This window comes from Periplaneta americana, chromosome 16 (assembly GCF_040183065.1).
Source record: "Periplaneta americana isolate PAMFEO1 chromosome 16, P.americana_PAMFEO1_priV1, whole genome shotgun sequence".
Taxonomy (NCBI): domain Eukaryota; kingdom Metazoa; phylum Arthropoda; class Insecta; order Blattodea; family Blattidae; genus Periplaneta; species Periplaneta americana.
The window spans coordinates 135,920,011-135,934,115 of NC_091132.1; the positions used below are offsets into that span (position 1 = coordinate 135,920,011).

At 39.8% G+C, this 14,105-nt stretch overlaps 1 protein-coding gene across 3 annotated transcripts in view; it reads left to right on the plus strand.

The window, feature by feature from the left end:
- Positions 1–14,105, plus strand: part of LOC138691246 (ras GTPase-activating-like protein IQGAP1) — a 207,117-nt gene that overhangs the window by 179,853 nt on the left and 13,159 nt on the right. For all 3 annotated transcript variants that reach the window (XM_069813067.1, XM_069813068.1, XM_069813069.1), the window contains 3 exons: positions 1,592–1,753; positions 7,146–7,302; positions 7,512–7,636. In XM_069813067.1, coding sequence (XP_069669168.1) covers positions 1,592–1,753; positions 7,146–7,302; positions 7,512–7,636 — 444 coding nt within the window. The remainder of the gene's footprint in view (positions 1–1,591; positions 1,754–7,145; positions 7,303–7,511; positions 7,637–14,105) is intronic.

A 14,105-nucleotide genomic window follows, 5' to 3' on the forward strand; every position in this document is an offset into this window, starting at 1 on the left:
GAGTTATACTTATTTCTTACTTCTTCTTAATATGTGTGTCTAGCTATAAACTGATTACACAATGTCCACTGTAGATCAAATATGCAATTGTCCAGAGCTGCAGATTGGTGAGAGTTTCATGTTGAGAGTTGTGATGCTGCCATATATATATTACACAACCTACTTGTCTTATCACAGTCTAGTATATACAGTCACGAAGCTTGAGTTGTGAGGGTGCTAGGAACAATAGACTGTGCCGGTACTATTTTGCATTGTCTGTAATGAGGTGATATTAGCGATCCTAGTGGTTAGCAACTATCTATGGCTGCATATTTACTACGTATTGAGCTTCGTGACTGTATATATTAGACTGTGGTCTTATCATGCCTCATTGCCAACAGTGACTGCTCATCCACACTTACAAATCACAGTCCTTCTTCATAGTCTTTATTACTTTTTGAACTGCTTCTGCTTCATATATTGTATTTCCTTTTTGTGTTTTATAAAAATAGCACATTTCCTGTCAAGTCTTCGAAAATATACAATAAGTTATATTTTCAGACTGGAACTAATTGGAACTGTCTCTTCTGTTTAGAATCATGCATACTTCTACTCCGAATTATCTGTTATCACGCTTTCAATTTCTTGCAACTCTTTGAAACCGACATCAAGCACTTCTTTCTATCCCTCATCATAGAACGTCTTTATACTCATCCTCCTATACTGTAGAAATACCTCGCCTCTGGAATTCGTTACCTAATGATGTCAGGGACTGCCGGACTTTATCACGATTCAAAATTAAATTGAAAAATTTTGTCTTAGTTAATGTTTTTAGGTATTGCTAGAAGTATTGATTTGTGTTTTTTTTTTTCTTTTTCTTTTTTACTCTAGATTAAAATTGCAAGTTTCTTGTTTATGTTAGTTAATTAGTTAGGATGCAATTAATTATGATACTTAATCACTCATTTAAAGTTTGTGTTTATATTTTTGTGTGGCTTTAGTTTGTTTATAGTGTTTTTTCTCTCTCTCTCTTTATTTCTTGTGTAGCTTTACTTTGTATATAGTGTATTTTTTTCTTTTTATTTCTTTTATTGTATTTGTATTCCTGGTGTTTGGAAGAGAAGGCCTGATGGCCTTAACTACACCAGAATAAATAAATAAATAAATAAATTTTATTAACATCACATTGTAGGTGCCATAAAGAGGTTCTTTGTCCTGCAGCCTATAGGATGGGCTTTGGACAAGTGCATTTGTTTACATGCGGAGTCTTCTTTTATGGAATGAGGATTAGAATTGTTGTGAAGATCTCCAGATAAAGTGGGTACAAATTTATGGCTGAAAGATATGTGTCAAAGGATATACAGGAAACCTTTAGACACCATTTATTGTAAGGCGAATGTTAGGTAATCCCATGACAAAACCCCAAACTCATCTCACTGTCACCAATTCCACTGATGCTAGATAACGATGCAGTTCATACAGTGATATTAAAAAGTTGATAGAAGTCACTATTTATATTGATGAAAAATGCTTTATTGTGGTATCCATTAACACAGACAATGTAATAATGTGATAAATTAGTAATACTTGCATTTTTCTCATGTCTTTGCAGAACAAAGAAGTTGCTGGTGTCGTTATTGCCCTGTCTTCAGGAAGGCAACACACTGCATGAAGCAGTGTTAATGAAATCTGAATCTCAAGAGAAACTGTTTCAACAGCTGATTCAAAATGATAAACAGAAAAACTTCCCTTTCTCACCATCTTCCAAACAATGGTGCATACATTTTGGTATTTGATATACACAATATGAAATTTTGAAATTTCTTTTTTCCCCAACAGTGGGTACTTGATTGATCATCTTGCATGCAAGTGTTAATCTCTATGACAGTGGTTCTCAACCTATGGTATGCATACCACTGGTGATATGTGAGCCACTGCTGGGTGATTTTTAACAGTGTGAAATAAAAATACAAATTATTGTCATAAAACATAAACATATTGTTGTTGTTTTCTCATGCCAGGCGTTTGACAATAAAGTCATTTGATCTTTTGCACTCCAATATTTTTCAAAGATATTATCATGGTCAGCCACTGAAGCACAGATTTTGAGGTGTTCCGAATCCATTTCTTGAAACATAAACATATGTAACTGTTTTCTGTATATTTTATGGAACACTTCTTTAAATAAATTCAAATAGTAACTGTTTTTTTTTAATTAATTAAACACGCCTAAATAAAGCGATCGGTTATTGGTATTGGAGCATAGAAACATATGCTGGAAGTGACACTTGATGATTTGCCATTATAAATTTGGTAGTGGTACAACTAATATCCTAAATTAAAAATTGTGGTACATCATTGAAAAATGTTGAGAACCGCTGCTCTAAAGCATACCGGAGTTTATGTATGATTAGGGTTGCCATATTTTGAAATGATGAAGTGAGGACACCTCTCTCGACATTGACTGCATTATTACGTAACATTTTAAAGATATCAGTACCTATTGTGTATATTTAATTATGTCAATATTCATTAACTAATCACAAGAAATTGTGTGCTTTATTCTTGTGTATACAACATGCTCAAAATTTGTTATATGACATTAACCTATAAATATAAATGGAACCAAGGGAAAAAATGGAACTCTCTGCATCATTAACCACAGTTAATTCCCAATTTACCACGAAAATCGTCTGTAGCTGCATTTAGATTGGCAACAGGCCATGATTGTTTGGCCAAACACCTGCATAGAATTGGAGTATATCAGTCCCCTAACTGCCCATTGTGCAACTCAAACCAAGAAATGGATTCGGAACACCTCAAAATCTGTGCTTCAGTGGCTGGCCATGATAATATCTTTGAAAAATATTGGAGTGCAAGAGGTCAAATGACTTTATTGTCAAAACGCCTGGCATTAGAAAACAACAACATAAATGGAAACCCCCCCCCCCCCATAAAATACAATTGAGGACCGTTTTTGCAAAACTTGCTAACTGTAAAAACTAAATTTTACAGGAGACACAAAAAACTGAATGGAGACAAGTAGATTATAGGTGCAAATTGTGATTTACATTTTATCAATTATAGCATCAGAGGTCTATTAACAGGTTATTTTGTAATTAACTTTAATTTAGTGGTACTTTTTTATTAAACCTTTTTATTTTGACAGTTTTTCCAAAACTTCCTTTCTAGAACCTAACACAACACTTATTATAATAAACTTCAGAACTGTATCATTAATCAATACAAAAATACAAAATTATTAATTTGGATTTTTTTAATTATTTTGCATAATTTTTGGACAAATTGTTGTTAATCACATCGAAGTTAATAAAAAATTAATAGTAACATTTTAAATATTAATCTCAGATCACACCAAAAGGGAGATATTAGTAGTCCACTCTCTATAATTACTGTAAAATCATAGATTGGCAAACAGTACAGTAAATAATCCAGTTTCTCCCACATCAGAGTCCTCAACTATAGATGAAACATTCTTTATTTTTGCAGATGGCTTCATAAAATGATTTAGCACTCTCTGGACTCTCAAAATAAGACATCATTTTCTTAGTATCTTTACTCTTGTTTTTGCTGATATGATTTAGAAAATGTAAAAATTATGGTTTATTTAACGACGCTCGCAACTGCAGAGGTTATATCAGCGTCGCTGGTATGCTGGAATTTTGTCCCTCAGGAGTTCTTTCACATGCCATTTCTACTGACATGAGCCTGTCGCATTTAAACACACTTAAATGCTATCGACCTCGGCTGGGATCGAACCCGCAACTTCGAGCATAGAAGACCAGCACTATACCAACTATGCTACCGAGGGTGACGATATGCTTTTGATGTTTCAGTATAATATCATCACATTTTTTTTTCTAAGTCTGACAACTTCTACGTCTATTGACAGTCCAGTAGAAGTATTCTTTATTTAAACAGTTACAGCCCCTCATGGCACGTTTTTAGCATACTTTACCACTCGAATCTTTGAACTTTTGAAGGAGAATTTTATTTTGAAAATTGCAGGTGATTTTTCTTTCAGATCTTGTACATACCAAACTCCTTTTATTAATTTCACAACACCATGATTTCTCAAAATATCATAAGTCTTTTGGAGATATTATTTCTTCTTTCTATCTGTACTTCTTTATAACATTCCCCAACACCCTGTCTGGTGACATGAAACTATGCTCATGTATGGGGGAAAATGGTGGACTTCTCAAAAAACACTGGATTTCTCTAAACGTTCTACAGTTGTCAATGTTATACTATTTTGTTTTGGAGCATGCATGAGTCTGAAAACAAACGAAGAGTCAATGATTTTATGAATTCATGTGAAAAGACAAACATGTACCTAGTGGTCAAGTTTTACCGCTGCTATGTAATACAGTGTAGCAACATAGCAAGGGCTTTTTTCTTTAGCATCCATTCACGTCGTATATTAGGTTGATGCAAAAGTTAATAGTGTTTTCTCGCTGTAACAAGTTTTTATTTGAGATGAACAGAAGACAGAAATCAGTCAGTAATATATTCTACTACATTGTCTATGACTCTCTGCCAGCACTGTAGTAGTTTTTCGATTCCACATCTGAAGAAATCTGCTGGTTTGGAGTTAAAGAAGTCGTCAAGCCAAGCTTGTAAGCATCTTCGTTATCAAAGGAGTTCCCTTGAAGATTGTTGGATAGAGAACGAAAAAGATAGAAATCTGAGAGCGCAAGATAAGGAGAATATAGGGGATGTGGAATCACCTCAAAACCAAACTCCTGGATAGCTGCTTTCATCATGTTAGCAGAGTGCGAGCGTGCATGATCGTGTTGCAGCAAAACTTGATGAAGTCTTCCCGGTCGTTTTTCTTCAATTGCGACCGCAAAGCATCTGAGTTGTTGCCAATAAATGTCGGCAGTTATGGTTGCATTCCTGGGAATCAGTTCATAGGATGTGACACTTTCTTTGTCCCACCAAACTCATAACATCATCTTCTGTAGATGGATACTAACTTTTGTACAGGGTGTTGTGTTTTGAAATGACAGAACCATTTTCTTGTGGTGCTTTCTCCGATGATGGCATTTTTCCCATACATGGCACAAATGTTTCGAGCTGCCACTGCTGCCTTTGATCCTCTATTAAACTCAAACCGAAGACTATGTTGGAAGTATTTTTGACACTCCATCTTTTTTAGCCCACAAATAGCACAAACTTTCTTCAAATCCGCAAAATTCAAAGTGTACTTACAAGCACAACACTCCAAATGACAAGTTATAAACTCCTAACAACGCAGTGTTGTGATTATAAACAAAAACTTAATGAAATTGTGTATTAAATACAATTGATCTTTCATAGAATCCTTGTATTCTACACTTGTAAGCCAGCAATTACATATACTAAGAGACATATTTCGTAGAATTCTGGCATTGTATACATATCCGTTGATGCATATATTAAGCAATGTATTTTATGGGAAAATTTGGTAATTTTACCAGTAGTGATCAAAATCCTCAGTGAGGCCAGATGCAACTAGTTTAAGTGCCTCTGATAGGAAATGTTTATTTATGATATTAATTATTATTGTTATTATATTATTTATATAATTATTACTGTATTATTATTATTATTATTATTATTATTATTATTATTATTATTATTATTATTAGTCTATTATTATTACTATTAATGAAAAATAATAATTTCACTTGCCAAATAAACTATTATGCTGTGCGTTTCAGTGATTGTTTCAATGTGATGAAGCAATCCATATTATGTGTTGAAACTCCCCTTTCTTCCTTTTCTTTTTATTTTTATTATTTATTTATTTTTTGACAGCAACAAATAAGGCCAAAAGAGAAGTTTATTTTGCACCACATTACCACTTAACCATTTATGTTGCCCATACCAGGATGCAATAGAAACTCGCGTTTTAAGATTATCTGTCACAAAAATTATTAGCGATGTCATAGGTATCTCGGTAGGCTCTCTCTTTATTTAAAACTTCCTTTCTTTCAATATTATTTCATCTCGAAAAAGGACACTCTAACAATGAATTAACTACACCAGCATTATTTCTGGCATTTGTTTCTGTTTATATTTTCCCGAAATACATAACAACATTGGCCCAGATTCACTACACGAAGTACAATAGTACAACACCCTCGCTTAAGTCATAAACTAAGACATAAGGGGAGAGAATAGTGTGGGTCTCTGCCTGCCAAAGAGCTGGAATTTTTGTTATTTATGGCCTATTTAGGAAGGCAAGGCATCATTGCTATTCCCACCCCACACTACCCTTGAGGCCGGCCCATGTGTGGGAGGAGTGAAACCTGACAAATTGTGCCTCAGCTACAACATTTTAAGCGCAACCTCAAAGCCCGCGAAAGTACACGAAATACAGAAGCCAGACCCGGCACAAGCGATCCTGGCCTTAGGAACAAATTTTACTGCAAAACAGGTCTATATACATCACAAGCCAGACCTGGCATGAGGAATCCTGGCCTCAGGAACAAATTTTACTGTAAAAAGGTCTATCAGAGTTTTCAAATGCTTCTACAGCGATATATGCTTCATTCAAATAACTAATACATTATATAAAAACACAAAATTTGATTTCAATTAAGCCAAGTGACTGAGGCCCAGCTTCACTTGCCTCACTCAATCAGCTGCCACTGAATTTCACGCATTTTGTTTCAGTGGAATTCCTAAAACTTCCGTGATATCTAAAGAAAGTAACAGTCTTTAAGAACTTATAGTATATCTTTAAATTGCGAATTGGGAGCTTTCTCATATGCTGAACTATTTCTTCATTGTTGAGGACTTTACCCTTTCCCTTAAGCATGGTCTATACCTATTTGTATCCCATGGAGAGAGGATGTTTCAGTAATTTTAAGTCTCAGAAACCGAGCTCCTTGTTGGTCTGTGAATCCTTAAATTTGTTTTATTACTTCAGCTATTCAGGTCACCCAACCATACCTAGTGACTTGTTTCAACCACCCAGGGGACATACATAGTCTCCCCCTTGAATATTTAGTATTAATTTAATTTAAAACTGAATACACTACAGTGGACTATAGTGGACTTTATGTCGTCAGCAAACAGCTGGATACATTAAGAAGATTGATTGATTAATTTATAACTGCAGCAAATTAAATTAAGTTCTTCTTCCACATTTGCAGTACTTCGTTACGAGATTACAAACTCTTGCTGAGAGAATGTCTTACGAGGCTGGAGTTGGCAGGATTAGTTTCGCATACTGATGGTTATCAGAGCATTGTGTCGGCCATTGCAAAAGACATTTGTAACAAACGCAGGCAAAGGGAATATCAGTGGAAGGTGATGTATAAACTCTACATCTATTCTAGAGCTATGAAAATTAACCAGTCACTTTCCAGTTTATATTTAGTAAATTATTGTGCAGATTTACACACATATTATCTATATAGTACATTATTTGTTTTTGTATACATATCTGATCTTTAACCTTATAGTTCTCAAATTACCTGTTATATTTAAATAACTACATGTAATTTATGGTGATACAGGAACTACAAACACTGAAGGCTACAAAAGAGAGTTTGGACGAGAAAACAAAGTTTTATGAAGAACAGATTAATTATTATAACCAGTATATACAGAAATGTCTTGAAAACCTGAATGCTGGAAAAAGGTAAATTATTATTACTTACTTACTTACTGGCTTTTAAGGAACCCGAAGGTTCATTGCCGCCCTCACATAAGCCCGCCATAGGTCCCTATCCTGAGCAAGATCAATCCAGTCTCTATCATCATATCCCACCTCCCTCAAATCCATTTTAATATTATCTTCCCATCTATGTCTCGGCCTTCCCAAAGATCTTTTTCCCTCCGGCCTCCCAACTAACACTCTATATGCATTTCTGGATTCGCCCATACGTGCTACATGTCCTGCCCATCTCAAACGTCTGGATTTAATGTTCCTAATTATGCCAGGTGAAGAATACAATGCGTGTAGTTCTTCGTTGTGTAACTTTCTCCATTCTCCTATAACTTCATCCCTTTTGTATGTTGTAAGTCGTTTGCTCCTGAATCATTTTCAAAGTTGTATTTAAAACTATGAATGTAACTGTTATTATCATGCAATACTTCCTAGAGTTGTTCAGTCAACTCTACTTTTAAGATTGATACTATCCTGGTCGGGGCACGTTACCTGGTTGAGGTTTTTTCCGGGATTTTCCTTCAACCCAATATGAGCAAATGCTGGGTAACTATCGGTGCTGGAACCTGAATTCATTTCACCAGCATTATCATCTTCATCTCATTCAGATGCTAAATAACCTGTTGATACAGTATCGTATAAAATACTTACTAAAAAAAAAAAAAGTAAAAAATAAGATACTATATTAGACCTAATAGATAATTGTTCAGCGTCTGAAATGAAATGTACTTGTGAGAACTGAAGACTCTTACCCTCAGCCTATGCTTGAACTTTAAATGTTGGCGTAGAATTGACTTTATGTATTTCTTTTGCACCAAACGCCACTTGAAGTAAGATGTTGTACTGTCTTATATTCTACTTTATTATTTAAAAATTGTGTTGATAACGGATGTTCTCTGATAAGTAAGTTTTTAATTTGTTGTTGTTGTTTTCTAATGCCAGGCATTTGACAATAAAGTCATTTGACCTCTTGCACTCCAATATTGTTTTTAATTTGTTGTGGAATCTCTTCAATCTCAGCAGGAACAACTTTTACAACAGCGCAACATAATCTGCTTGGCTCATTACCCCATTTTTTGCATTGCATTTATTGTATAGTTTATTCATTATATCTATTTTAACACGATTCAATTGAGCATAATTAAAATTTGGATTATAAAATAATGGATTGCTAAGCTAACATATTGTGAATTTTATTTCAACTCAACAATAGGATTTATTCTTCCAACAATAATTCCTTTCTACAATTCACCTTAACCGCTCTCGTCAACAATTGGATTTTCACTCAACACAGTATTCGTTATAGCACTCCACCGACGACAATGACAATTTACTTGGACTAGTACGAACAACAATGAACTGTTAATCTTAACTAATATTTACAAAGCACTATTTACAAATCAGAACTATCAGTTCTCAGTTCACAGTTCTTCTAGCTCAGTCACTCGAGTTCACAGTATCTCGAACCACAGACCTTCAGAGACAGTCCACTGTACTATTTACAAATCAGAACTATCAGTTCTCAGTTCACAGTTCTTCTAGCTCAGTCACTCGAGTTCACAGTATCTCGAACCACAGACCTTCAGAGACAGTCCACTGTACTCGAACTCAGGTCCCTCCAACTGCGGTCCACTGCACTCGAACTCAGGTCCCTCCAACTGCGGTCCACTGCACTCGAACTCAGGTCCCTCCAACTGCGGTCCACTGCACTCGAACTCAGGCCTTCGGATGCTGATACAGTTGCGGACGCACACTCGAGTCGAACTCCGGTACACAAGACTGACTTGCTTGCTCTGGCTTACTCACTAACTGAATAACTGAAAACTGCTCGAGCTCGCTGGCGTTTCTTCTTTTATAGCGAAATCATAGTTGCGAGAAATTTCTACAGGTGTGCAGAGAATTATCTGGATATCTCCACTTTGACGGACTTCTCGAAGAGTCGGGAGGGTCCGCCCCCCCCCCCTTACTCCGTACGCAGCAGTTGCGCGCGCACTCTCTCTCCACTCTCTCGCCGTGTAGGCCCTTTCCCCTCTCTCCGCCGCGCCGTCCATCAGTGCTCCGTGAAGCCCGCGCCATCTGCTCTCTTGCGGGACGCTGGTCGTGAGTTCGAATCTCACGTCGCTGTCACATTGCTCCCTCCTTAGGGCTGCTCGTCCCGGGCAGTCCCTTGGTGGGCTGCTAGTCGGTCCAACGTTTGGGGTCCTCCGGCTGCTCCCTCCTTATGGTGGTGCCACCCCATCCTTGGCTTGGCTGGGCAGCAATACTCGTACTGCGTGGGCGCCGTCTTGCTTTTCCACTCGGCCCTCCAAGGAGAGCTCGCTGGCCACGGGTTTGTTTTCGGCGTCCATCAGGAACACTTCATCCCGCCCAAGACGGAGTATACGGCGCCGGACGTCCACCGTCGCATCGAGTAACCGCATGGCGTCGAGTCCCAGGACGACGTCCTCGGTGATGTTGGCGACGAACACCCACATCTCCAGTTTCCTCTTCCCCAAGGTCAGGTCCAGGAAGACCTCTCTCTGGATGGGCAAGCTCTCGCCTGAAGCAGTCCGTAGCTCGTATTGGCGCAGCGGCGTCCTCCCAGGTAGGCCACGCACGACGTCTGGTCTGGCGATAGTGAGCATCGCCCCGGTGTCCACCAGTACTCTGCATGGACGGCCTCTTATCCGTCCTTCAGCAATCACCCCATCGTCGCACCTTCTGTCGACCGGTTTCAGGACGAGCCGAGGGGACGGTGATGATGGCGCCGACGTGCTCCTCCTAGCATCGGCCCCCTCTCTCTCCTGACTGTAGCCAGGTCGGTCGCAACTCCTCCGCAAGTGCCCAGGTTCACCGCAGGACCAGCAGGTGGGCACCCGTCGTCCCCGTTGCTCATGCGACTGTTGACTCCTCTCGGTGTCAGCCACCTCTCTCTCCGGCCGGTGGCCAGAGCGGTCGCAGTCCCTCCTTAGGTGTCCCGGTCTCTCGCAGGAGCAGCGGGTAGGCGCCCGTCGTCTCCGCCGCTCCGTTGACTGTTGGCGCTCCTCGACGTCGGCCACCTCTCTCTCCTGCTTGTGGCCAGATCGGTCACAGTCCCTTCTCAGGTGTCCCGGTCTGCCGCAGGACCAGCAGGTGGGCGCCCGTCGTCTCCGCCGCTCCGTTGACTGCCGGCGCTCCTCGACGTCGGCCACCTCTCTCTCCCGCCTGTGGCCGGACCGGTCGCAGTCCCTTTTCAAGTGTCCTGGTCTGCCACAGGACCAGCAGGTAGGCGCTCCTCGCCTCTGCCGCTCGGGTGGCTTCGGTTGGCGCCCCCCAGCATCCGTCGCCGTGACGCTCCTGATCTAGTGCGGTGTTGAGACTCCCGCCGCCGACTTGGCCGCCTCCATCCTGAGGGCCGCCGCCAGAGCTGCGTTGATGGTACGATGCTCTGCCAGGAGTAGCTGTTGTCAGATTTCGGGGTCTCGAACTCCGCTGCCGAAGGTGCAGGCCGCCTCTCCAGCGATGAAGTCATTAGGTAGGCCCCTGAGGGCCTTATGGGCCAGTTGTTCCACCGCCATCGCGAATTCTTGTAGGGACTCGCCTGACTGTTGGACCCTCGTTTTTAGTTGGATCCTAAATGCTGCAGCAAGTTGATGGTCACCATAACGTCCCTCCAGGGCCGCCATTATCTCAGCGGCTGTCCCATCTTCTGGAACGCTGTGAAGAATCTCCGACGCCTGTCCCTGAAGCGTGGCCAGCAGCTGAGTAGTTTTCTCTGCCGGCATCCACCCATTGTGCTCTGCGATGGCCTCGAACTGGCGACGGAATATCGCCCAAGACGTCGTACCGTCGAACTTCGGCGTCTTGACGTTGGAATGCCTGGCTGAGGGCGATTGTTCCACATGGCCACTACATGAGGTCCTCAATTCTGTCGTCAATCTTTCCACAGCCCGTTGAACTTCCTCGGCAATTATCTGTTTCTGTTCTCTAGCCTGGCGATCCACCAACGCGAGGATGTGCTTGTTTTCTACAGCATGTTGGTCCATCAGCACACTCGTTTCCTCTTGACGACGTTCGAGAGCGCGAATTTTGCCGTCAAAATGGTCTACATCCTGTCTCAACTCGGCTACTGTCTCGTTTATAGTTGTAAAATTCTGGTTTAGTTTATCCAAATCGGCCTTAAGTTCGTCTTTTACGATGGCGACAATTCCATCTACGTGGGCCGAAACGCTTTCAATTTGCGTAGTGACGTCATCTTTCACTCCGCTTATGTCGCCTTTCACTTCACTTATGTCACTTTTCATCTCCGTTTTCACTTCACTTATGTCACTTTTCATCTCCGTTTTCACTTCAGTTATGTCGTTCTTAACCTCACTGATGTGCCTGTTCATGTCGTTCATGTCGTCTTTCATTTCTGCTTTTACTGCACTTAAGTCGTTTTTCAGTTCCGCGATGGCTTGCAGGATCAGCTGTAGGTTCTCCATTGTCGATAATGTCCCGATTCTGACACCAATGTGAATTTTATTTCAACTCAACAACAACTCGTCAACAATTGGATTTTCACTCAACACAGTATTCGTTATAGCACTCCACCGACGACAATGACAATTTACTTGGACTAGTACGAACAACAATGAACTGTTAATCTTAACTAATATTTACAAAGCACTATTTACAAATCAGAACTATCAGTTCTCAGTTCACAGTTCTTCTAGCTCAGTCACTCGAGTTCACAATATCTCGAACCACAGACTTTCAGAGACAGTCCACTGTACTCGAACTCAGGTCCCTCCAACTGCGGTCCACTGCACTCGAACTCAGGTCCCTCCAACTGCGGTCCACTGCACTCGAACTCAGGTCCCTCCAACTGCGGTCCACTGCACTCGAACTCAGGCCTTCGGATGCTGATACAGTTGCGGACGCACACTCGAGTCGAACTCCGGTACACAAGACTGGCTTGCTTGCTCTGGCTTACTCACTGACTGAATAACTGAAAACTGCTCGAGTTCGCTGGCGTTTCTTCTTTTATAGCAAAATCATAGTTGCGAGAAATTTCTACAGGTGTGCAGAGAATTATCTGGATATCTCCACTTTGACGGACTTCTCGAAGAGTCGGGAGGGTCCGCCCCCCCTTATTCCGTACGCAGCAGTTGCGCGCGCACTCTCTCTCTCCACTCTCTCGCCGTGTAGGCCCTTTCCCCTCTCTCCGCCGCGCCATCCATCAGTGCTCCGTGAAGCCCGCGCGATCTGCTCTCTTGCGGGACGCTGGTCGTGAGTTCGAATCTCACGTCGCTGTCACAATATTATTACTGCATACTAAATCAATACACTCTCGTTGTTCATTAATTCTGTGAGATCAAAATGAATGTGTACATAAACATTATTTTAAGAAATACAGGAAACGAATATATAGAATAGCCTATCAAGTTTTCTGTGCACAAGACGCTATTTTAATCTTACCTGTCCTCGATTCACTCAGAAGTTACTGTAATAACATTATAGCATTATATCCATCTAGACAACTACACTTTCCAATGGTGAAATAATAATTATACAAATCGAGTAATTAGCTTCTGAGATTACTTCATACAAACACAGAAACATTCTCTGTATGTTAATAGCTTCCGTTTTTTGTTGTCCAAGGCCCCTTATATACGTAGTCATTTGTTTTTATTTCATTATAGCCGGTTAGGTGGCGATAATAAACACATTGTTATTTTAAAACTCATTTATCTTATTAAATGTCAGTACTATTAAAATTTTGCATAGAATAAAACTCATCAGAAATCACTTTTAAAGAAACTTCTGTTAAGTAACATTTTTCATGAAAATAATAAGGGAGACTTTTTGATTTATTTAATTTAGGCCCCCTTATAACCCCCCCCCCTTTTAAATGAAGAATTTTGATTGCCATATATCCTAAAATCTAAGTTAGAACGAACTTAATTTATATTCCAATTTTCATATAAATCGGTTCAGTCATTATCATGTGGAAAGGTAACAAACATACAGACAGACATACAAACAAAAATTAAAAAAAAATTTTAAAAAACGATTTTCGGTTTCAGGATGGTTAATTACACATGTTGACACAAATTATTATTTTTGGAAAAATGAAAATTACCAGACAAATTTCGGTTACTGATTATTATTATTATTATTATTATTATTATTATTATTATTATTATTATTATTATTATTATTATTGCTGCTGCCTTAATCAAAGTTCGTAAAAGAATTATTAGGTGTCTGTTTCAATAACCAATTATAATCACAAACTCAGAACTATGGAAGATAAGAAATCACAATAGAAATGAAAAGACGAAAGTGGAATTGGATAGGGCATACAATCAGGAAAGAAGATGGAGCAGTAGAAAGAAAGGCTTTGGATTGGAACCCCCAGGGTAATAGAACAAGAGGAAGGCCAAAAAATACATGGAAGAGAACAGTTTTGGAAGAAATTGCTAGGGAGGGGAAAACATGG